General features: G+C 35.7%; 2 protein-coding genes across 10 annotated transcripts; both read left to right on the forward strand.

Moving 5' to 3' along the window:
- Positions 1-1,858: 1,858 nt before the first annotated feature.
- Positions 1,859-14,660, forward strand: LOC144643047 (trace amine-associated receptor 7d-like). 6 transcript variants are annotated; one of them, XM_078502172.1, is made up of 2 exons: positions 1,859-1,957; positions 12,989-14,660. In XM_078502172.1, the coding sequence occupies exons 1-2, from the start codon at positions 1,955-1,957 to the stop codon at positions 14,000-14,002; spliced, it is 1,017 nt and encodes a 338-aa protein (XP_078358298.1). In that variant the 5' UTR covers positions 1,859-1,954; the 3' UTR covers positions 14,003-14,660. The 6 variants fall into 6 exon arrangements, with proteins under 6 accessions (XP_078358298.1, XP_078358303.1, XP_078358299.1 ...); XM_078502177.1 differs by lacking the exon at positions 1,859-1,957 and adding an exon at positions 9,467-9,690; XM_078502173.1 differs by lacking the exon at positions 1,859-1,957 and adding an exon at positions 10,055-10,206.
- Positions 6,143-20,861, forward strand: LOC144643048 (trace amine-associated receptor 7d-like). 4 transcript variants are annotated; one of them, XM_078502181.1, is made up of 2 exons: positions 6,143-6,198; positions 19,513-20,861. In XM_078502181.1, exon 2 carries the CDS (start codon positions 19,516-19,518, stop codon positions 20,524-20,526), a length of 1,011 nt encoding a protein of 336 aa, XP_078358307.1. In that variant the 5' UTR covers positions 6,143-6,198; positions 19,513-19,515; the 3' UTR covers positions 20,527-20,861. The 4 variants fall into 4 exon arrangements, with proteins under 4 accessions (XP_078358307.1, XP_078358305.1, XP_078358306.1 ...); XM_078502179.1 differs by lacking the exon at positions 6,143-6,198 and adding an exon at positions 16,023-16,109; XM_078502180.1 differs by lacking the exon at positions 6,143-6,198 and adding an exon at positions 16,249-16,313.
- Positions 20,862-22,938: the final 2,077 nt, after the last annotated feature.

Below are 22,938 nucleotides of genomic sequence, written 5' to 3' on the forward strand. Positions count from 1 at the left end.
TATTCCATATTTATAGGTCCAAAATGTTACAGCTACCCAACCCTAACGCTCAAATATAATTGACAGTTTGTTAACTAAGTAAATAAAACGCAATTTTTTAATCAAGAGATTGGAATCAGCTTAGATCTTCGCTGTCCCTTTTAAAATAATGAACCAATATATATTTTCCCTCCGAGAAGATATAAATAAAGATATATAGCTTTTTAACCAGCTGTATAATTGTCAGTGCGGAATTCATTCCAAGAAAGATGTATTTTTAAGCAACTCATGTACATATTAGTGAAATTAGTAAATATAAAATGATTTTTTTTTTCATTCGCTAAAGTACTAATCCGTTTTAAGTTCGTGTGAGTGAGAATTTAATTAAGGACCCCCTTTAACAGCTTTATAAGCCAGAAGGCTTTCCCAAAGTTTCAATGGTGACACGCAAAATGTGCTCCACTTTTCCTCTCTGCATTCTCAAAAGCTGATATGGAAATTACCATTAGTCTTCAATGATAGCAAGTTTGCGATGGCAGTTAACGGACGTGAGAAACCGTGTCGAATTGAATTTTATTGTGCTCTTGGCTATGACTTGAATTTGCTTTCAAGAGAATGACAAATGACTTCCCAGCGGATTGAATGCGATTACTGGCGATCACGTAGAATTCAGCCTTACAAAAACACGAATACACATTACAATAATGATCGCCGTAACTTAGGAGGCTAAATAAATTAATTTACAAATTTTTACGTCCTTACAATTCACAATCAAATACCACATTAATGCAGAAAACGGCAAAAGTCGGCTTGACTTTTATATTGATAAAGTTTCCAAGAATAAATCCACACAAAAAATGATAAAATTCTCGCTTTCGCAACAAAGCGAACTTACATGGAAAATTCAAAGACGAGATATTTTTTCTTTCACGTGCAGAAACGTGATCTTTAATTTCTATTAAATTATAACGATGAGAGGGCATGGCGACGTTGTTTTGTGTTTCTTCGCATCAGGCAAGCGATGCAGCTTAGTTTGACTCATACTTGCCACTGTACCACTTAAAATTTTCTCTTTCTGGGATAGATTTGCATGTTCTAAATAAAAACCAGATATGACTAAAATGACGCAAATATAATGACACGATGTATAGATCGCCCACAGATACCCATAGACGTTGCAACGACAGCTGGAGTGGAAGTTACGCAGAGCAAATTGTATTCTAGTCAACTTTTTCCATGTTAGAAAAAAATCAGTAACCGGCGCGCTTTTTTTTTTAAAGTAAGTGCTGTGTTCGTGGTCGCATGTTACTTGTGATCGCGTGCGACATAGGGGGAGAAAGATTTTTCAAGATTATACCGTAATTCGCATTCTATTAAAAAGATCTTAACAATAGGCGGAAAGGATCTCTGATAGAATCTCCACTACTTGAATAAAGCCGAGATACTTTTCGCTTGTGTAAAGAACACACGCGGTATAATATAGATGACACAACAGCATTTACAGATTCACAGAAATTTTCAAAACTGCACTAATATGCGATAAATGTCATAAAATCATGAAGGTATAAAGACGCCGGTTTAGGGTCGGTTTACTGTTGCTTATGCGAAATCGAGATTACTATTGCAGATGATCCCTTAATACTGAAAATAAAAAGGTTTAGATCTGTTCATCCTATTCACATAAAATATAACTGAGAACCGAGAATAATTTATAACACTATTTTTCAGCCAAGTCGAAAATTCAATTGAACTGATTCCGGAATCCATAAACAAAGTTCGACCGCGCAGAAAGTGATGGTCGGAAAGATTAATCATGCTCCGTACTAAAATATTTAGTAGCTTAGAATGATAAGAATTCCATTTTGGCATCCGACTTTACCTGTAGCTTGCTATTCCTACGGTTTGTGCTGTTACAATTGTGCGACAAAGCAAATCCGACGGCCACGGATGCTTTCCTTAACGGTTTCCAAACCAAATGGTAAGTAAAATTCTAATAAAACTATTTGTACCATCAGAGGTATTAAATTGCATTAAAAAGCTAGGAAATCAGAAGCTAAAATCATTAAATAACTTGCGGTTTCGTTTTTTAACAGGATAATTTTGACTGCTATAAATTCTCTCCAAAGGAAACTTCGGTTGTAGAAATTTTCCAATGTGCTATTACTAGCAGTTAAACAGTTGTTAAGAACAAGTTCTGGCTAATTTTCGAATGAAATGAAGAGAACGGCCGAGCAAACGCTCGAATGAATGTATAAATGAAACGTTTATTAAAATTCAATAAGAGGAGTTTGGCGGAATCAGATTATAAAAAACAATTTGCTTACCCAAAAGCATTTAATTATGGTCCAAAACGTAAACAAAGACCGCCGTATTAAATACAAAACACTTCGAAGGAAAATAAATAAAGATATTTAAACAAGTATAAATTTTAAATGATATAATGAATCAAGAGCCATTTTTCATTTGGCTTAGTTTGAGGTAAGGTGGTTATTTCTTCTCTTCTATTGCACTACACACTTTACACACACGTACAGTTTCTTACACAAACACTTTTCGTTTAGACTGAATATAATTCGGTGCATGTACTGTGTTCACTTTCAAGGGAATGTGAAATGAACTTGACAGAGTATGTTGAACAAGGCAAGCAATTCCACAAGCAATCGCTATTGATCTTCCGTACAATGGAGACCTACCTAGCCTGCAACGGCAGAATTCTTAAATTTTTAAAACTTCGTTCGAGCAGAAAAGCCCCGACTGTCGAGCCAAAAAGAAGAGTCTACTCGCACTGGCAGGCCACTGTGAAAAGCCCCGGCATGCTCAGTTTAACTACAGTTTTCGTGTGTCATGATACATTTCCTACCTACATGGCCACAAAAGTAATGTTCTTGACTAAATATTTATTCCCAAGAACGAGTGAAATAAAAGTTAACCAAAAGAACTTCGCCGTTAAAAAATTTGAAAAAAATATTCTACTCCCTTTGTTATTGCGTAGTTCTTTAGTTTGCATTCTTGTTCTTAAGATAACGTCTTATTCGATCAATTATGAAAACTACATACACTGTTAGTTTGCTTTAATACTTGTTTAACTAGAAACGTTCTTTCATATGTCGTTGAAAATAACACGTGAGTTGACAGCCTCGTGCAGATATCAACACGTGTTTTAACAGCTTTGATTCGAAAAGTGCTCGTAAAAAAACATCTTGGTAATTAATCAGGAAGTAGCGATAATTCAAGCTCTATTTGCGACATTTTGATAAGCTGGTTTTAAAAGAGGTAAGATCAAAGAAATTTAACACCGTGACCAGTAAAGGCGTCGAGTTTTTATGCACCGTTTTAAATTAAACTTCCCGCAAAAGGACTCGCGCTAATACCGCCTAGTTCAGTTCCAAAGCGTCCTAATCTCTTACTTGAACAAACAGTTTTCATTTTGATACCTTGTTGACGTGGTGATTACATCCTCCTACAAGACCCGGAACAACGTAAGTGTTTTTAAAATAATGCTCAACGAAAACAACTTGAATAGTATAGTGTTGTTTTGTATAAAGTGATGTCAAAAAGTACAGCCTTCATCTGTAACTGCAGATACCAAAAACGTAGTCTAACCATGTTGTGAAACGCTGGGATAATAATTAACTTGAAGTTTACGTATTCAAAGCTTCGTAGATGCTGCTTACACAAAAGATAAACGACATGGTCTTTCATTTTACTGATATTAAACGAAAAGGAAACCTGAAAGTCGTATTTATAAGCATTTACGAAAACGTTCTGTGAAGGGAGGGGGGGGGGGGGGGGGCTAAGTTCGAGCGTAGAGGGGACCAGTTCCTAAAGGGACTGGGGGCATGTTCCTTTAGAGGATTTTAACAGATGAGATCAGTTGTAAACTAAACCATTTCCTGTATACAGCTATTTGTGCACGCGCTGAATAGCAGTGAGCAGTGAGATATAGCGACAACACAAATGTGATTTTTGTACGTTTTCTCTTTTTTAGACATGTGGAAACAAGGTGCTTTTAGCCATATTAATTTTTAGAATTTTTTTAAACTGAAAGCCATGTAACTATAAGGCTGCCGAACAAGCTTAGGTCTAAAAATGAGAGGGAAAATATTTCAAGTGCATGCAAAAATACAAACTTGTTGATTCCAGTGAATTCCAGTGAATACCCAGACCACCATTCGGTCATGTGAAGTAACAGTGTAACGCTTTCATTCGATGGAGTTAATTGGAATGGCTGGATTTCAACTGTTCATAGTTCAGAGTTGATAGTTGATAGTTCACAGTTCATAGTTCATAGGGTGGGAAATGGAGAGTTTGGGACTGGACAACTCTTGGTAAAGCGTGATTTTATTCTCCTGAAATTGCCATCATGTATTTTTTAAAGCCAAACGAGTTATCCCCTTTTCATATTTTTCTGTTTATATTGTTGTGACAAAGACATATCTGTCAACCTTGCTTTAATTTTTTGCTTACTTTCGGCTGAATTATCTTGACGAGGATGTAACGCTCGCTGTACCCTGAACCAATATACGATATCCGCGCTCCTAAAGCTGTGTTTATGTTTAAGATTTTTATGTTCAGGATTAGTTTAAAATATTTAACAATCGTTGCTGTGTGATTAGAATTCTAAAAATTCAAGATATTTTCTCAAAAAGTCGTGGAAAAAACTTTAAAGTAGCTCAGTTTGCCAATTTTCAAAGTTGCAGCGACGGTTCAGTACTTTATACAAAATTCGCCTCTACATGATATGGGTTGAAAGGTAGCTGAATGTAAGTCATGTTAAAGCAGTTTTTCGTGTAGGACTCGCTGAATAGTTTTACTCGTTGTCTTTTTATTTTGACTTGTTTGCGAGATTTTTCTGCAGTTTGTAATTTGCGAAGAGATGCTCATTGTTAATAATTAACTTTAAGTCGAAAAATTCTCGCAACGAAAGAGATTATTTGATAAAAAAATGTAAGTTAAATAAGTCTTTCATCTAGTGTTTTGACACATTGAGCAGTTTGACGTTTTTTATTTCTTGACTCGCCCTTCGGGCTTTATTTACAGTTTCTAATTTGACCTTTTCATGGTCACTTGCGTGCAAGTGGCATACGTATTTACTCACGGACATGCAATCACGTGACAACCAAAATTTTTCTTCTCGCAGGTTTACCAACTTTTCTTAGTTATGGAGCTCCACTCGTGAGCGCCGCTTTGAAGACATTGCCTGGGTTTGTTAAGTAATGTTTCTTCCCTTTTTCATGGGCTTCTATGCCTCAAACGCGAAGAACGTACCAGCTTGGGTGGGAAACGAAAACTTTCTTGCACGTCTACTATTTTAATTAACAATTAAACGATAAGAGAATTTTTAGTTCTAAAGCTTTAGAGTTTAAATTAAACGCCGGTAAAACTAATTTCCTCTTTACGACGAAAGTTTCCGAAATATATCTGTAGAAAAAAAACAACGTTAACTTAAAAATCAAAAAGCACAACCACTCGAAAGAAACTATATCCGTCACTTGAAGTAAGAATGGATTCAAAATGGCAATCTTGGGCTTTTCGCTGCACAGATTTTTTAATCGTAAAAGTACTGTAAAATTTGCATATATTTTTGCCTCACAACTTGATTTAGGCAAGTTAAGTGATTTTCTGGTAACTTTCTATTAATATGAATAATTTCTTTTCCTCCTAAACACAGATCACGCTAGCGACTCAAACCGCCAGTGACGTCAGACGCGCGTGTATCTGTCCTGTAATATAGATCACGGTTTCAAACCAATTACAACGCTCGCAGTATTTTGGTTGTCGTTTGAAAATAAATGCAAATTAAGGCCATTCCGGACGCGGTTATTTTGTAGCCAGACATGCTGAAGGGACTGACTACTTCTAAAAGTATATTAATGGCAACAAATTTGTGACCAGTTTAAATCCATGCATACGTATTAGCACACCTCACGTTTACTGTTGACACAATTATAAATGGCGCTACCTGAGGTCCTTGGTAAACGATTATAAAGGGAGAGCGCAATTATGTACTTCCAGCGGCTAATAAAAGGTGACATTTAGAAAGCTAATGACGAAAGCAGCTGGCGGGTGCAAATGTAATATACGTTTTCGAGCGTGGATATTTATTCAAAGTAAACTTGGTCGTACATTTCAGTGCATTATAACTCAAAAGCCAGACAATAGGAACACCATAAAGAACTTCTCCAAGGCGAGATTTCCCTTCATTATCAGCAGTTAGAGGTAAAAAATATTCATCCCACTAATGTTTTCATTTGATTCTTTTGGTAGTTGTTAGGTGGAATAATAATTTTCGACTTGAAGTACAATCAGGAGATTTATCTATCATTTTTTATAAAGGTTTTCAGTACTGTCTATGAATATTGAATAATAAGCTGGTAGTAAGTTCTCGGTGAAGCCGTTCGCAAAACACCAAAAGACGGAACATTGGCTAACACGAAAACAGAAAGTGATCTACATTGAATCAGAACATTGACGTCTACATAAAATTTATAATAAAAACATTAAACTCCGGTCTTCACATGGTCCTTGCAGGCGATCGCTTGGTTAGGAACGAATTCGAAATTTGGACATTTGCTTTCAGGAAAATAAAATATGATTCTGAGAGAGATTCGGCTCGCAAAAACAGCAATTTCAACGCCAACAAAATCAACTTGTTCCGGAAATCGCAAGCTGGTGTTCTCATAGAAACCAACCTCAACTTTAAAAAATTCTCTTCTTAATAATAGAACATTATAGTTTTACTAAATGCATTTTCTGTCAATTTTAATTAATTTTACAAAAACTTGATGTATTTCAATTTATGCGCACTTTTTTCTGACCTTATATCACTTAATGATAGAAAATTCATTTTTTTTTTCAGTTCAACTAAAAAAATGAACTTTATCTTTCTTATCTTGGGCAAGCACTCTTTAAGTACCCCTGAATAAAAAGGATGCTGGAAACATAGAAATATCTTCTGCCATTAGTTTTTGTATTTTTTTCCCTTTTTTAAATTTTTGCTCATAACTTTAATGAATGACCAGCACGTACACTTCAATCGTCGGCAAAATTAATAGTTGTCATCTCGGGCGCGAAATGATGCGCTGCTGATCTTAATCACAATACATACGCAAAATCTTTATTAATTAGTTAAAAATGTATTATTGTGTCCAAAAACGCTGTTAGTTCATGTGAGACGCGGCAACTTGTGCACTTTGGAAACAAGGAAAGTCAATTCAGTGATGATTTCATTTAGAAGGAAACTAATGGCCCATTTCTTGTAATCCATTATAAATGTGACAATGTGGTACCACTCTCAGTGACATCTATACAAAGTAAATGACCAGCAGTGCATGACGCCTTAGTAAAAAGCACGCATAGATAATATCAAAAGTTTTTCCCTAAACCATCACAAATAATTCATAAGAAAGCGTCATAAAAAACTTTTAGAGCGACATGTCTTGACCAATACATTTGGCTTCCAACTTCCAACTTGAGCAACATTTCACGCGCAGAGATGGCCGAAATCTAACAGCTCGTTGTCTGCTAATTTTGGGGGCAGAGAAAAGAAACAGAAACACGATAAAACAGAAATAAAATAAATTACGTATGTCGGATTCAATTTAACTTTGTGCAGGATTTATCGTCATAATTGTTTCGTTATTTTTATAATATGTTCCTGGCGATGGCGAACGCACAAACGAATGACGTCAGACGGCGCCTTTCAATCTGGCGATCTGCCCAAGTACCCGGATTCGAATTCACCTGAGGGTCCTATTCCCCATATACAAATTAGGTAAAATACTACCGACAGAATGTAGACCGAAAATCGAGGGCACTTGCTCGGGTTCACACTCGTTTGATGTTGTTTTTTTTGTTTCGTTTTGGTGTCATGTGAGTCACAAAATTTCTCTGTTTTTTATTTGCTCCAGCTTATTTTGTGCATTTCCATTTTCACTCGTGGCGTAAGAATCAGTTTGCCGATCATTAGTCTGCGGTAGATCCAGCACATTTCATCGGCTTGTTGCTGTGAATAACAACTTTGTGGGCAATTTGAGGGGCAAAGGCACTTGGAATGATATCTGATAACACTTATCGTATACCACGGGTGAAAAAGAAACCCCAAATAGAAAACTGTGCCATATAGATCATTCAATAACATGCTTCTTAGCCTAAACTTTTTGACAATTAAACTCCAAAACTTAAATCAGCTTGATGATTTTTGTGCATTTCTTTAAATGTTTATTTTTGGGTTAGACATATATACATGTACATACAAACATACTATATTCGTCCCAAAAGGGCTTTTCAGAATAAAGGTTACAAGTTAGCAAGGAAGCAAGAAAAAAATCACAAATCAAATATTAAGAATTTAGAACAGCTTAGCTGTGAAGAAAAAGAATGTTATGTAATAATAAAACAATATTTCAATCATATATGTGTTATAAAAAGTGCGGTTGGCTCAAACACGTGATTTAAAACACAAGCACAACATCTGGAGCTAAGAGTAACATTACAAAAGTCCTGTGCTTGCTCGTCAGTTATAAAACATACAAATAAACTGGATAAAACGTTTCTACAGAGCAAAATAGAACAAGTAGTTTGGGGAAGAAGTACAGGATTACTGCCAAGGATGGAAGTGGATTACAGTTCATCAAATTTGTTTTTGTGAGAGTAATTTTCTCGCGTATTTCTTCCCCTAGTGACACTACGCTTGTCTGCGGCTGCAGCAGCACTGAACATGCTCCTCGTAATTCCCGCAGGCGGACTGAAGACACTGATATTTTTTATCGCTAGATGTATTAGGATCTACTAATGTTTTTTTTTTTTTCTTTTTTTTTTTTTTTTACCAAGAACTTACGGATGAACAACTAACATCGTGGAGCACCGACAGCATAAGTGTGTACTTTTTTCCACGTTAAATAAAGAGATGTATGTATGTATGTATGTCAAGAAATCAAACGTTCCATTCTGGTCATATATTTTTCTTTAAGTTGACTTTTCTTTGCTTATGTCAATTTTTGTTGTTTTTGTCTTTCATTTTCAAGATAATAAAGCAAGTTCATAGGCACTGAGTTAGCGGCCATTAATACCAAAACACGATATCAACCGGGACACTAGTGCCTCTTTAAGTTTCAATTCCACCGTGCCGTACTATTGACAAAGTGTCTTCATATCAATTTTGAAGCTCGTTTCCGCAATATTTGAGTTTAAACGGTGGAAGCATTTTGGGAGAAAAAAATTAACGTTTGTAATGACCAAAGTCTAAGTTTCATTAACCATATGAAGTTTTGATTTACAAGCCATTCGTAGTAAAGCAAAATGAATCCGCCAAAACTAAGCAAATTTTAAGAGATTTTCTTGGGTATTATATAAAAAAGAAAGACAAGCAGTTTACTAGTGAATGGCCAATTTATTTAGAAAAATATACTGTCTCGTGCTATAGAACTTAGGTTCCGGTGCTAGTAAAGTAATGAAAGGCATTATTTAGTTTGACCGCTTCCTGCTTTTTGTTCTCTTTTATCTCCTGAGGAATAAGGTCTTGCCGTTTGGGAAACTGAGCTCGTGTTTTTAATTTCTCTATCGCGTTTTAAAATTGTCGCTTTGCAATGTGCATACCTGGGCACTTTATATTTTAACCAAGGGAAAATAAATTCATACTGCAATTTCAGAATTGATCGTCTCCAAATAAGTGATGATGCCTTACAGTAAAGAAGAGTTAAAAGCAAGAAGGTAATATTTTTAACAAAAAGCTTATACTTATACATTATATGAGGGAAACGTTCTCCGCGCACGTAAATAAGCTGCTTTTCTCTTGATAGTTATTAAATGCAAATTTTGATCAAGGTGGTAATTAAAAAACAAATCAAAACAATATTAAAAACTCCCGTCTGTCAGTCAATGTTGAATTTTGGATTCATTCTTTTTATCGCGTTTCCTAGATTGACCTGAACAATGAAGCACGTATACTGCAACATCAGGTGTTGAACAAAGAAACTTGTGGTTATAGATAATAAAAATCTATGCAATTAATCAGTTTAAGAAACTTGTTTCACAGCCTTGCAGCTGTTTGTTAACTAAAGATGGCTTTGAGGCATTTCAGTGGTTCTGGTCGGCGAAAGCCCTTTTTTCGGTAAATCAAATGGTTTATTGAGTTTCGAATTTAAATCAGTGTCAGCTAGACAAATCTCTTCTTAGGACATACAGTAACAACTGAAACATCAAGCAGTATAAGAATTGGATGTAAAGGTGAGGTGGTGTAGTTATCGTTTTGCATTTGCATAGAAAAAATTAGTTATTTAACGCTCTTTTCTGGAAAGTAAATTTACTGAAATGACATTTCTATTCTTCTCTGTTAAGAAAATCCAAGTAATTATATCGGCTACAAGCAAGGCGATCTCTACTTTCACTTTAGCTTACACTCTTTGAAAATTAAGACGCAAGTGACAGTAAGAGTGAAGGATCTCATTTCAAACTCTTCAGTATATTTTGACCTGCAATTAGTACTCTTAGGAAGCAGGTTTTATTTTTACTAAGTAACAATTTCCAAGTATATATTGGCTTTATTATATTTTATAGCTATTATATTTCAAAGGATTCGCCCTGCCAGAAGAACGTTGCAAAGCACTTAAGCAAAAGTAGGCCTGCATGTAGTCGGATAGTTTTCCTCGATGTTAATTTTTTTTTTCGGCTTTTTTGAACTTCGAAAAAACGACTGCATAATGAGAGCAAAAAAAGAATCGATTGAGTAAACAACAAGAGATGACAGTTTGCCGAAAAAACGTCGACGGATGTGATCAAATACTCAATATGACGTAGCACAATTTAGTGCTTCCTTTTAAACGTATATTTTTAATAAAAAGGATCGAGAAACAATCATTTAAGCTACGAGCGAAGAACCACCGCACAAAGCCAAGCAATTTAACGAGGGAACCTTTTTTGGCTGCTTTATCGACAAGAGTAGGTAATGCTTTGTTATTCATTATTGTTCTGAAGTTCTGAATATTGGCGGGGTATGCCGGAGACTGTTTTGCGCATTTTTTTAATGGTCCAAGCTAATTTTCCACCTGTGAGACAATTCTTTAATGGCTGGTTACTAGTACCAAACATTTCAACCCAAAACTGGCCCAATAAAGCTTGAGAACGATAAATACGTAAACTATAGGAAAAGCTATTTTTGATCTTGACCGCGAACAGATTTGTACAATTTTTCCTAGTTGTCAATCCAAGGATCTAATCTTTACGAACACGCAGTAAACATAACTCCAGCGACGCGAAGAGACAGAAATAAAGTGACAAACGAAGAAATAGGAGTTTCTTTTCTTTTTGTTGTTTCGTTATTATTATTAATGTTTATTTAAAAAAAATGCTGTGATTTATTACAAGAAGATTAAAGCGAGATAGCTTCCTTAATTATTTTTAAACCATAGATTCTTGCTTCTTGGAGCAATACTTGGAACTTCTAGTCTTTTCTTTGAAGAATTTTTATCTTTTTTCATGCTTAAGCATTTGAATATCAAACATTTGTTTACATCAGTGTATATTTTCAAGGATAAAGGAAATATCAAATTTGTCGTCAGCTTCCAGAGTTTCAGCAAGATTAAATCCATATTTGAAAATTAAACATTTTTGGTCCTCCCCTTTTTTGTTTTTAACGGCAAGTTTGTCACGTACGGTGAGGTAAAAATAGCAAATGGCACTGATAAAGCAATCCGAATCTCATTTTCTTTAACATTTAATACATTACAAAGGAAAAGGAAGAAACACAAGTTATATCTCCCGTGGACAAGAAGATTCATAATCCAACAACATAAAAAAAACTCAAAATTTAAGGGAAACCTTCTTTGAATTTGAAATCAGCGAACCATTAAATCAAATCTGAAAATATCAGGGTATTCTTTTTATGCTACAATTCGAAAGGAAACTCGAGAATATGTGTGAATATTATTAGCGCAACGGCGGTTAGCTCAGTGAATCATTGCATCAAATATGAAACCATCAGGATTATTTCTTTTATGCAAATTTTTAATGGATACTATAGCCGTGTTAAAATTGTATAAGCTATTTTGAAAGAAATATATATGTTCGTTTGGTTATTATGATCATATTCGTGTTGTTACCTTTCAGTTTTCTTCATAAATTGATATTCATTTAAACGGATACATCTGGTGTCATGTCAATGTTGAAAAAAAAGAAACAAAAAGATAAGTATTTGGCAAAATACGGCAACTTATTAGCGATGGCAGAACGGAAGCGTGTCCTCATGACTACGTCTTTCATGTCTACAGTGACAATACCTGATTTCGGGAAACGCAAACACACAGGAATCGTGATTTTATATTCTCAGTAAGTATCACAGCAGAAAGTTCGATACGAATTTAGGTTTTACAATAGACGCTTTTATTTATTTTTGTTCATTTCTATCACTTCTGTTGACTTTAATCATTTTATGATCTTAAAAGAAAAAAAACTTCTGACAAGAAATCTATTTACAGAAACGAAAATGAGCAGGTTGTAATTAATACAATTAAAAAAATACATTAGGTTAAATATTGGGAAATTGGAGAATTAAATACCGTTTACTGAAAACCTGCAACTTTAAGAAGAGATTTTCGTTTGTCATATACTGACCAGTGTTAGGCAGTACAGACCTTAAGCATATTTTCTGGAAGACTCGATCGTTTGCAGGATTTGAAATAAGGTTTTTTATAGAACATTATCAGTTCAAACTTCATAATGGGAAGATAAAGTGCGGTCCAATCTTGGGAATAAAAGAAGCCGGGTGGCTCATCAGTACAAGGAACTAGCAGTTGGGCTTAACATTCACCAGGCACTGTGAGGGTAACATTTTCTAAACAGGAATCCCATTGAGAGCATGCACAAATCGTAGTGTCTTTGTATACTTTTTAAGTTTAGTATCCTGTTCAGTGGAATTTGCTAAATATTTAAGGTAAAAAGTCTTCATAGTTCCGCTTTTTGATTTTGCCAAGATTTACGCGGTTTGTTAAATGAATGTCCTCTTTTTTTGCAGAAGATGTCAAACAACTCAACTGCGATTTCACCAACTAACTACACAAGTCACAAAACTTGCAGTCAGGAGATATTGGACAGCGAGTCATACCACTATGATCTTAACGTCTCGATTATCGTCATAAACACGCCATTCGCCATATTTGCAGCCATCAGCAACCTGGTAGTTTTAATCACAATCTGCAAGTCACAGGAACTTCGCGTCCCTGCAAACATTCTACTCTGTAGCCTGGCCTTAACAGATCTTCTAGTTGGCTTGGTTACTCAGCCTCTCTTTGTTGCGTGGCGCGTGATGCTGCATTACCCATCAACCATCTGTCGCTCAGAGGTGTTGCACACTCTGTACGAAGCATTTCTCTACGTATGTACCGGTGGATCTTTTCTCTGCCTGGCATACCTCAGTACCGACCGTTTCATGGCCGTGTCAAAACCTTTACATTACCGCGCTCGCGTAACAACAAGAAAAGCCACTCGCAACATGGCCATAGTGTGGATCGTATGGATCGGTTTTATTGTTCTCCGTTACACGGGTATCGATGAAGAAAGTAATAAAATTGTTACTTCGGTTGTTGCTGGCAGTTTGGTGATTTACCTTCTTGCTATTCAGATAGCCTTGATGATCAGCATCAAACGAAACAGCATCCATTCTTTACACGCAGAGGAAAGCAGCGCCATTACTGCTTACAAAAGAGAGAAGCGGACTGCGGTGACAATTGTGTGCATCTTTTTAGCGCTCTTGGTTTTCCTTCTTCCTGCTGTTATGGTACAAATTGTCTTGGGATTCACCAGCGGTAATCAGAGCAAAACCGAGATGAATTTTGCCATCTCAGCAATTTTGATAAACTCCTCTGCAAACCCACTCATCTACTTTTGGAGAAGCCGAGACATGCGCAAAGCAGCAAGACGACTTTTCATTGGCGCCACACCTGACAATGCATCGGGAGGTGGCAGTGGGTCGTCTGACAGAAACAGTGCTGCTAGTGCAGCTGGAAGGTCCCTGGAGGAAACTGTTTAAACAAACTTTTGGACAAATGTACTTGTGAAAAAAGTTGCTGTTACTCGAAAGCCGGTCTTTTTACCTTTTTACTGTAATTTAATTTGTTGGGTTGTGTATAACTTTGTACATTTAATATATACTCAAATGTAAAAAAATATCGACATATAATATAATGCTATTCTTTTGCACTGAAGGAGATTCATACTCTTGTATACGTAAGAGCCAAAACAATAGAAGGCGTGTAAATATTTCTGATGCAGCACATACTGAAATTAAATTTGCTATAACTTCAATTGTGTAGAAATAGTTTGATGCACTTAAGAAAACACGGTGAAAACTCTGTATAAAGTCACTGTTCAGGTAAGGGTAAAAATAGAATAAGAAAATGCACTATGTATTTATTTTCAAATAATTTGTATTTATTTCGTTTGTGATGATTTCCTCTTTCCTTTTTCCGATCATTGATATTTTGTTGTTGTGTTGTTTCCACTTGGAATTTTTGGCGGCTTAATAAATGGCTTCAAAAAATGTTACTTTTACCGGTGCCCGTGTTAGTAGCATTCAAATGTTAATTTTGTCCTTTATAAAGATGTTAAAGCGTTGTTGTCGAAATATATGGACAGTAAAACAAGAGAAGAATAAAGTTGAAGTGCTTGAGCTAAGATGTTTTATTTAGCCCCATCTTTTTCATTCCACTATACATCTGTTCCAATGTTGCGTGTAGTGTATAAAATCAATGGACAAAATCAAATAGTAATGACGTCAATATTCTTTGTCAGGTCAAGACATTTTCGTAAAAATTCTGCTCGTAAATTAAATTGGTCAGTTTTGCCTGCCGGGCTCGTAAAAATGGCAAATACTACCTGCTTTTAATTCTACTCGGACACAGTAATTCTACTCAGTAAAATACTAAATATTTACTACCCAATCCTCTTATTGCAGTAACAGCTATTCTTTTCTTTTTACTCTTCCAATGCATGTGCAATTATTTTTGTGATGTGCTAATATATATTAATGCCGGCGATTACTATTTGTATTGTCCAAGCACATCGTGACGTTTTGAGCATTTTGGACACGGGTTAGTGACAGGTGTCGTGTAGATGACACAACAATTATTTGTCAGCAGTTCAAAGTTAAGAGCGTCATTAATGACCTTGGACAGCAGAGATACGCACAGAGATACGCGTGCCCAGTGCCCAGTTGGAGATTACGAGATAAGGGGCCACATATGCTGACGCAATATTTGTCACATTTTATGTGATGAGTCGTCTACACGAGCAATTTTTCGTATGTGACAACTTTTTTTGTCACATAAAAGCCAACACGCCAGATTCTCAGCAAATATATTTGTCACATAAAAATTGGCCAATTTTCCTTGTCTAAACGAGCAAATAAAAATTGTCACATAAACGTTACTCGTGTAAACTAGCCTTTACATTACGTTTTGGCATTAAAATCCGGTAGGAACAAAACATGTGATATGCTGCTTTTTCCTGCTGTTTCAAAGTAGTTTCGCATTTGTTGCGAATAAAGGGTGATATTTCTCTGGTGTATATCTATCAACAGTTTCGAGGAATCCGCAAACGTAACAAGTAATATAAGAAACAACGAACATAGTTCCACAAAATACCTTTTACAAACATCGTACTTCTCGTATGCACCTGTCGCTTGCCTGTTGCTATGGGTGAAACACTAAATTAACAAAAGTCAATAGCTTGGGGTAAGGCCTGTAATGAATTTACACAGACTAAAATGAACTTGCTTCTTTTTTGGAAATTTCACCTGTTCACCAACGACTAGTTGGTAAAATTGTTGTTTTAGGAACTGCCTCCAATTTGTTGACCGTAGTTTTTGAAACGTGCGCTAATTAATGAAAATTATGATGAACATGTCTGGTATGTTGGCGAGCTATTGGCTTTAAACAATTGGTTTCACAACCTTGCAGCTGTTAACTAAGATGGCTTTGAGGCATTTCAGTGGTTCTGAGGTCGGCAAAAGCCCTTTTTTCGGCAAATCAAATGGTTTATTGAGTTTCGAATTTAAATCAGTGTCAGCTAAACAAATCTCTTCTTAGGACATACAGTAACAACTGAAACATCAAGCAGTATAAGAATTGGATGTAAAGGTGAGGTGGCGTAGTTATCGTTTTGCATTTGCATAGAAAAGAAATCTTAGTTACTTAACGCTCTTTTCTGGGAAGTAAATTTACTGAAATGACATTTCTATTCTTCTCTGTTAAGAAAATCCAAGTAATTATATCGGCTACAAGCAAGGCGATCTCTACTTTCACTTTAGCTTACACTCTTTCAAAATTAAGACGCAAGTGACAGTAAGAGTGAAGGATCTCATTTCAAACTCTTCAGTATATTTTGACCTGCAATTAGTACTCTTAGGAAGCAGGTTTTATTTTTACTAAGTAACAATTTCCAAGTATATATTGGCTTTATTATATTTTATAGCTATTTTATTTCAAAGGATTCGCCCTGCCAGAAGAACGTTGCAAAGCACTTAAGCAAAAGTAGGCCTGCATGTAGTCGGATAGTTTTCCTTGATGTTAATTTTTTTTTTCGGCTTTTTTGAACTTGGAAAAAACGACTGCATGATGAGAGCAAAAAAAGAATCGATTGAGTAAACAACAAGAGATGACAGTTTGCCGAAAAAACGTCGACGGATGTGCTCAATATGACGTAGCACAATTTAGTGCTTCCTTTTAAACGTATATTTTTAATAAAAAGGATCGAGAAACAATCATTTAAGCTACGAGCGAAGAACCACTGCACAAAGCCAAGCAATTTAACGAGGGAACCTTTTTTGGCTGCTTTATCGACAAGAGTAGGTAATGCTTTGTTATTCATTATTGTTCTGAAGTTCTGAATATTGGCGGGGTATGCCGGAGACTGTTTTGCGCATTTTTTTAATGGTCCAAGCTAATTTTCCACCTGTGAGGCAATTCTTTAATGGCTGGTTACTAGTACCAAACATTTCAACCCAAAACTGGCCCAATAAAGCTTGAGAACGATAAATACGTAAACTATAGGAAAAGCTATTTTTTGATCTTGACCGCGAACAGATTTGTACAATTTTTCCTAGTTGTCAATCCAAGGATCTAATCTTTACAAACACGCAGTAAACATAACTCCAGCGACGCGAAGAGACAGAAATAAAGTGACAAACGAAGAAATAGGAGTTTCTTTTCTTTTTGTTGTTTCGTTATTATTATTAATGTTTATTTAAAAAAATTGCTGTGATTTATTACAAGAAGATTAAAGCGAGATACCTTCCTTAGTTATTTTTAAACCATAGATTCTTGCTTCTTGGAGCAATACTTGGAACTTCTAGTCTTTTCAGCTTTTCTTTGAAGAATTTTTATCTTTTTTCATGCTTAAGCATTTGAATATCAAACATTTGTTTACATCAGTGTATATTTTCAAGGATAAAGGAAATATCAAATTTGTCGTCAGCTTCCAGAGTTTCAGCAAGATTAAATCTATATTTGAAAATTGAACATTTTTGGTCCTCCCCTTTTTTGTTTTTAACGGCAAGTTTGTCACGTACGGTGAGGTAAAAATAGCAAATGGCACTGATAAAGCAATCCGAATCTCATTTTTTTTAACATTTAATACATTACAAAGGAAAAGGAAGAAACAAAAGTTATATCTCCCGTGGACAAGAAGATTTATAATCCAACAACATAAAAAAACTCAAAATTTAAGGGAAACCTTCTTCGAATTTGAAATCAGCGAATCATTAAATCAAATCTGAAAATATCTGGGTATTCTTTTTATGCTACAATTCGAAAGGAAACTCGAGAATATGTGTGAATATTATTAGCGCAACGGCGGTTAGCTCAGTGAATCATTGCATCAAAAAGTGAAACCATCAGGATTATTTCTTTTACGCAAATTTACTTAATGGATACTATAGCCGTGTTAAAATTGTATAAGCTATTTTGAAAGAAATATATATGTTCGTTTGGTTTTTATGATCATATCCGTGTTGTTACCTTTCCGTTTTCTTCATAAATTGATATTCATTCAAACGGATGCATCTGGTGTCATGTCAATGTTGAAAAAAAAGAAACAAAAAGATAAGTATTTGGCAAAATACGGCAACTTATTAGCGATGGCAGAACGGAAGCGTGTCCTCATGGCTATGTCTTTCATGTCTACAGTGACAATACCTTGATTTCGGGAAACGCAAACACACAGGAATCGTGATTATATAAATCGACTTTATATACAAATCTCAGTAAGTATCACAGCAGAAAGCTCGATACGAATTTAGGTTTTACAATAGACGCTTTTATTTATTTATGTTCATTTCTATCACTTTTGTTGACTTTAATCATTTTATGATCTTAAAAGAAAAAAAACTTTGACAAGAAATCTATTTACAGAAAGAAAATGAGCAGGTTGTAATTAATACAATTAAAAAAAGACATTAGGTTAAATATTGGGAAATTGGAGAATTAAATACCGTTTACTGAGAAACCTGCAACTTTAAGAGATATTTCGTTTGTCATATACTGACCGTGTAAGGCAATACAGACCTTAAGCATATTTTCTGGAAGACTCATCACTTGCAAGAAGGTACGGATGGCCAAAAGTGTCGAAGATTGAAACGGATTACGAAACGACGGAACAGTTTTTGAAATATGGTCGGGTGGAACAGTTTTCAAAGATAATCTTGTCTCTTGTAATTGTAATTGTCCGGGAAACGTCTTTCATGTCTACAGTGAAATACCTGATTTCGGGAAACGCAAACACAAGGTTATTTTATATTCTCAGTAAGTATCACAGCAGAAAGTTCGATACGAATTTAGGTTTTACAATAGACGCTTTTATTTATTTTTGTTCATTTCTATCACTTCTGTTGACTTTAATCATTTTATGATCTTAAAAGAAAAAAAACTTCTGACAAGAAATCTATTTACAGAAACGAAAATGAGCAGGTTGTAATTAATACAATTAAAAAAATACATTAGGTTAAATATTGGGAAATTGGAGAATTAAATGCCGTTTACTGAAAACCTGCAACTTTAAGAGATATTTTTCGTTTGTCATATATTGACCAGTGTAAGGCAGTACAGACCTTAAGCATATTTTCTGGTGTACTAGATGATCAGTTTATTGTCGTGTTCTCAGCTGGCTTGAATGATTTGAAATAAGTTTTTTTATTAGAAAAATATCAGTTCAAACTTCATAATGGGAAGATAAAGTACGGTCCAATTTTGGGAATAAAAGAAGTCGGTTGGCTTATCAGTATAAGGAACTAGCAGTTGGGCTTAACATTCACCAGGCACTGCGAGGGTAACATTTTCTAAACTGCCGGAATCCCATTAAGAGCATGCACAAATCGTAGTGTCTTTGTTATACTTTTAAAATAAAAGATAACTAAAATTGTAAAGTTTAGTAGCCTGTTCAGTGGAATTTGCTAAATATTTAAGGTAAAAAGTCTTAATTGTTCCGCGTTTTGATTTTGCTACGATTTACGCGGTTTGTTAAATGAAATGTCCTCTTTTTTTGCAGAAGATGTCAAACAACTCAACTGCGATTTCACCAACTAACTACACAAGTCACAATACTTGCAGTCAGGAGATACTGAACAGCGAGTCATACCACTATGATATTAACGTCTCGATTATCGTCATAAACACGACATTCGCCATATTTGCTACCATCAGCAACCTGGTAGTTTTAATCACAATCTGCAAGTCACAGGAACTTCGCGTCCCTGCAAACATTCTACTCTGTAGCCTGGCCTTAACAGATCTTCTAGTTGGCTTGGTTACTCAGCCTCTCTTTGTTGCGTGGCGCGTGATGCTGCATTACCCATCAACCATCTGTCGCTCAGAGGTGTTGCACACTCTGTACGAAGCATTTCTCTACGTATGTACCGGTGGATCTTTTCTCTGCCTGGCGTACCTCAGTACCGACTGTTTCATGGCCGTGTCAAAACCTTTACATTACCGCGCTCGCGTAACAACAAGAAAAGCCACTCGCAACATGGCCATAGTGTGGATCGTATGGATCGGTTTTATTGTTCTTCGCTACACGGGTATCGATGAAGAAAGTAATAAAATTATAACTTCGGTTGTTGCTGGCAGTTTGGTGATTTACCTTCTTGCTATTCAGATAGCCTTGATGATCAGCATCAAACGAAACAGCATCCATTCCTTGCACGCAGAGGAAAGCAGCGCCATTACTGCTTACAAAAGAGAGAAGCGGACTGCGGTGACAATTGTGTACATCTTTTTAGCGCTCTTGGTTTTCCTTCTTCCTGCTGTTATGGTACAAATTGTCTTGGGATTCACCAGCGGTAATCAGAGCAAAACCGAGATGAATTTTGCCATCTCAGCAATTTTGATAAACTCCTCTGCAAACCCACTCATCTACTTTTGGAGAAGCCGAGACATGCGCAAAGCAGCAAGACGACTTTTCATTGGCGCCACACCTGACAATGCATCGGGAGGTGGCAGTGGTTCATCTGACAGAAACAGTGCTACTAGTGCAGCTGGAAGGTCCCTGGAGGAAACTGTTTAAACAAACTTTGGAACTGATGTACTTGTGAAAAAAGTTGCTGTCACTCGAAAGCCAAACTTTTTGTACTGTAATTTGTTTGCTTGTGTATAGCTTTGTACATTAATGTCAAAAATATCGACATATAATATAGTGCTATTCTCTTGCACTGAAGGAGATTCATACCCTTGTATACGTAAGTGCCAAAACAATAGAAGGCGTGTAAATATTTCTGATGCAGCACATACTGAAATTAAATTTGCTATAGCTTTAATTGTGTAGCCATAGTTTATGCACTTAAGAAATCACGATGAAAAAATCTGTTTAAAGTCACTGTTCAGGTAAGGGTAAAAATAGAATAAGAAAATGCACTATGTATTTTATAGTCAAATAATTTGTATTTATTTCGCTTGGCATGATTTCCTTTTTCCTTTTTTCGATTATGGATATTTTGTTGTTGTGGTGTTTCCACTTGGAACTTTTGGTGGATTGATAAATGTAGGTATTACCTCGTGTACAAATAATCAACGGCTTCGAAAAATGTTACTTTTATCGTTGCCTGTGTTAGTAACATTCAAAGGTTAATTTTGTCCTTTATAAAGATGATAAAGCGTTGTTGTGGAAATATATGGACAGCAAAACAAAAGAAGAATAAAGTTGAAGTGCTTGAGCTAAGATGTTTTATTAAGCCCCATCTTTTTCATTCCACTATACATCTGTTCCAATGTTGCGTGTAGTGTATAAAATCAATGGACAAATCAAATAGAAATGACGTCAATATTATTTGTCAGGTCAAGACATTTTCGTAAAAATTCTGCTCGTAAATTGGTCTGCTTTAAATGCCAGGCTCATAAAAATCGCAAATACTACCTGCTTGTAATTCTACTCGAACATAGTAATTCTAATCAGTAAAATACTGAATATATCTTGCCCAATGCTCGAATTTCAGTACAGCTATTCTTTTCTTTTTACTCTTCCAGTGCATGTGCAATTATTTTTTGACTGATGCCGGCGATTACTATTCGTATTGTCCAAGCATATCAAACGTACACCGGTGTTGTTTTGAGCATTTTACTTGCTTTAAACCGGGTTTGCACGAGCAATTTTTATGTGACTAATATATTTGATTGAGTAGATGACACAACAATTATTTGTCAGCAGTTCACAGTTTAGTGCGCCAGTAATGACCATGGACAGCAGAGATACGCACAGAAATACGCGCCCACAGTGCTCAGTGAGAGATTGGTTACCACATATACAGACGCAATATTTGCCACAATTTATGTGACGAGTCGTCTACACGAGCATTTTTTCGTATGTGACAACTTTCATTTGTCACATAAAAGCTAACACGCAAGCTTCTCAGAAAATATATATGTCACTCAAACATTGGCCAATTTTCCTCGTCTAGTTGCTCGTGTAAACTAGCCTTTGCATTACGTTTTAGCATTAAACTCCGGTAGGAACAAAACATGCGAACCACTTCTGCCGCTGTTTCTAAGTAATTTCACTTTTTTTGCGAATCGAGGGTGATATTTTTCTAGTGTATATCTATCAACTGCTTCGAAGAATCCGCAAAGCCACGAAGGTAGTTCCACAAAATACCTTTCACAAACATCGTACTTCTTGTTTGCACCTGTCGCTAGACTGTTGCTATGGGTGAAACACTAAATTAACGAAAGTCAATAGCTTGGGTAAGGCCTGTAATGAATTTACACAGACGAAATTGATCTTTCTTCTTTGTGGAAACTTCACCAACGGCTGGTTGGCAAAATTGATGTATTTGGAATTGTGTCCAATTTGTTGACCGTAGTATACAGGGCCATATTTTCAAGACGTGCGCTAGTTAATGTATAATTAACAATGAACATGTCTGGTATTAACATGTTAGCAAGCTATTGGTTTAAACACTATTGCCACAAACAAATAGAATAAGTAAGTCAATTCTCAGTGAAAATGATTGTTTATATTTCGCGTAAATAGAAATAGCATATTAAATGATATTTCTATTACATTTTTGAAGATAATTATGTGTAAATGTAAATTTGAGAGGGATATGATCTAGCGACGTATTTATTCACAACACACTGAGGTGCTGTATTGCTTCCGAAACAAAATATATTTAAATTGGTTGGTTTTGAACATCTGTCATTTGCATATTATTATGTTGTTGATTCCGCACATGTCTCATCCGGTCGCCATCAAACACGACGGCCGAATTGTAAGGGTTCGTTTACATGAGAAATTTTAAAGCAAGAAAAAAAAAATTAGAGGCGTAGAGTTTTGAGCGTAACTCACATGGAAGGAATACAGCCAGAAGTTCTTGTGGTGCTTATTTATCTCTCGTTAGTTTACGAAATTATCATTGGCATCAAAAGAAGAGGACAGCAATCAATTGAAAAGATGAGAAAAGTCTCGGTCAGGCTCGGGAAGCCA

This window comes from Oculina patagonica, chromosome 2 (genome assembly GCF_052425735.1).
Source record: "Oculina patagonica isolate OP01 chromosome 2, crgOcupat, whole genome shotgun sequence".
Classification (NCBI taxonomy): domain Eukaryota; kingdom Metazoa; phylum Cnidaria; class Anthozoa; order Scleractinia; family Oculinidae; genus Oculina; species Oculina patagonica.

Bases quoted from the DNA above. Each gene is read 5' to 3' on its own strand.
- LOC144643048 (XM_078502181.1), top strand. From the start codon at position 19,516: ATGTCAAACAACTCAACTGCGATTTCACCAACTAACTACACAAGTCAC.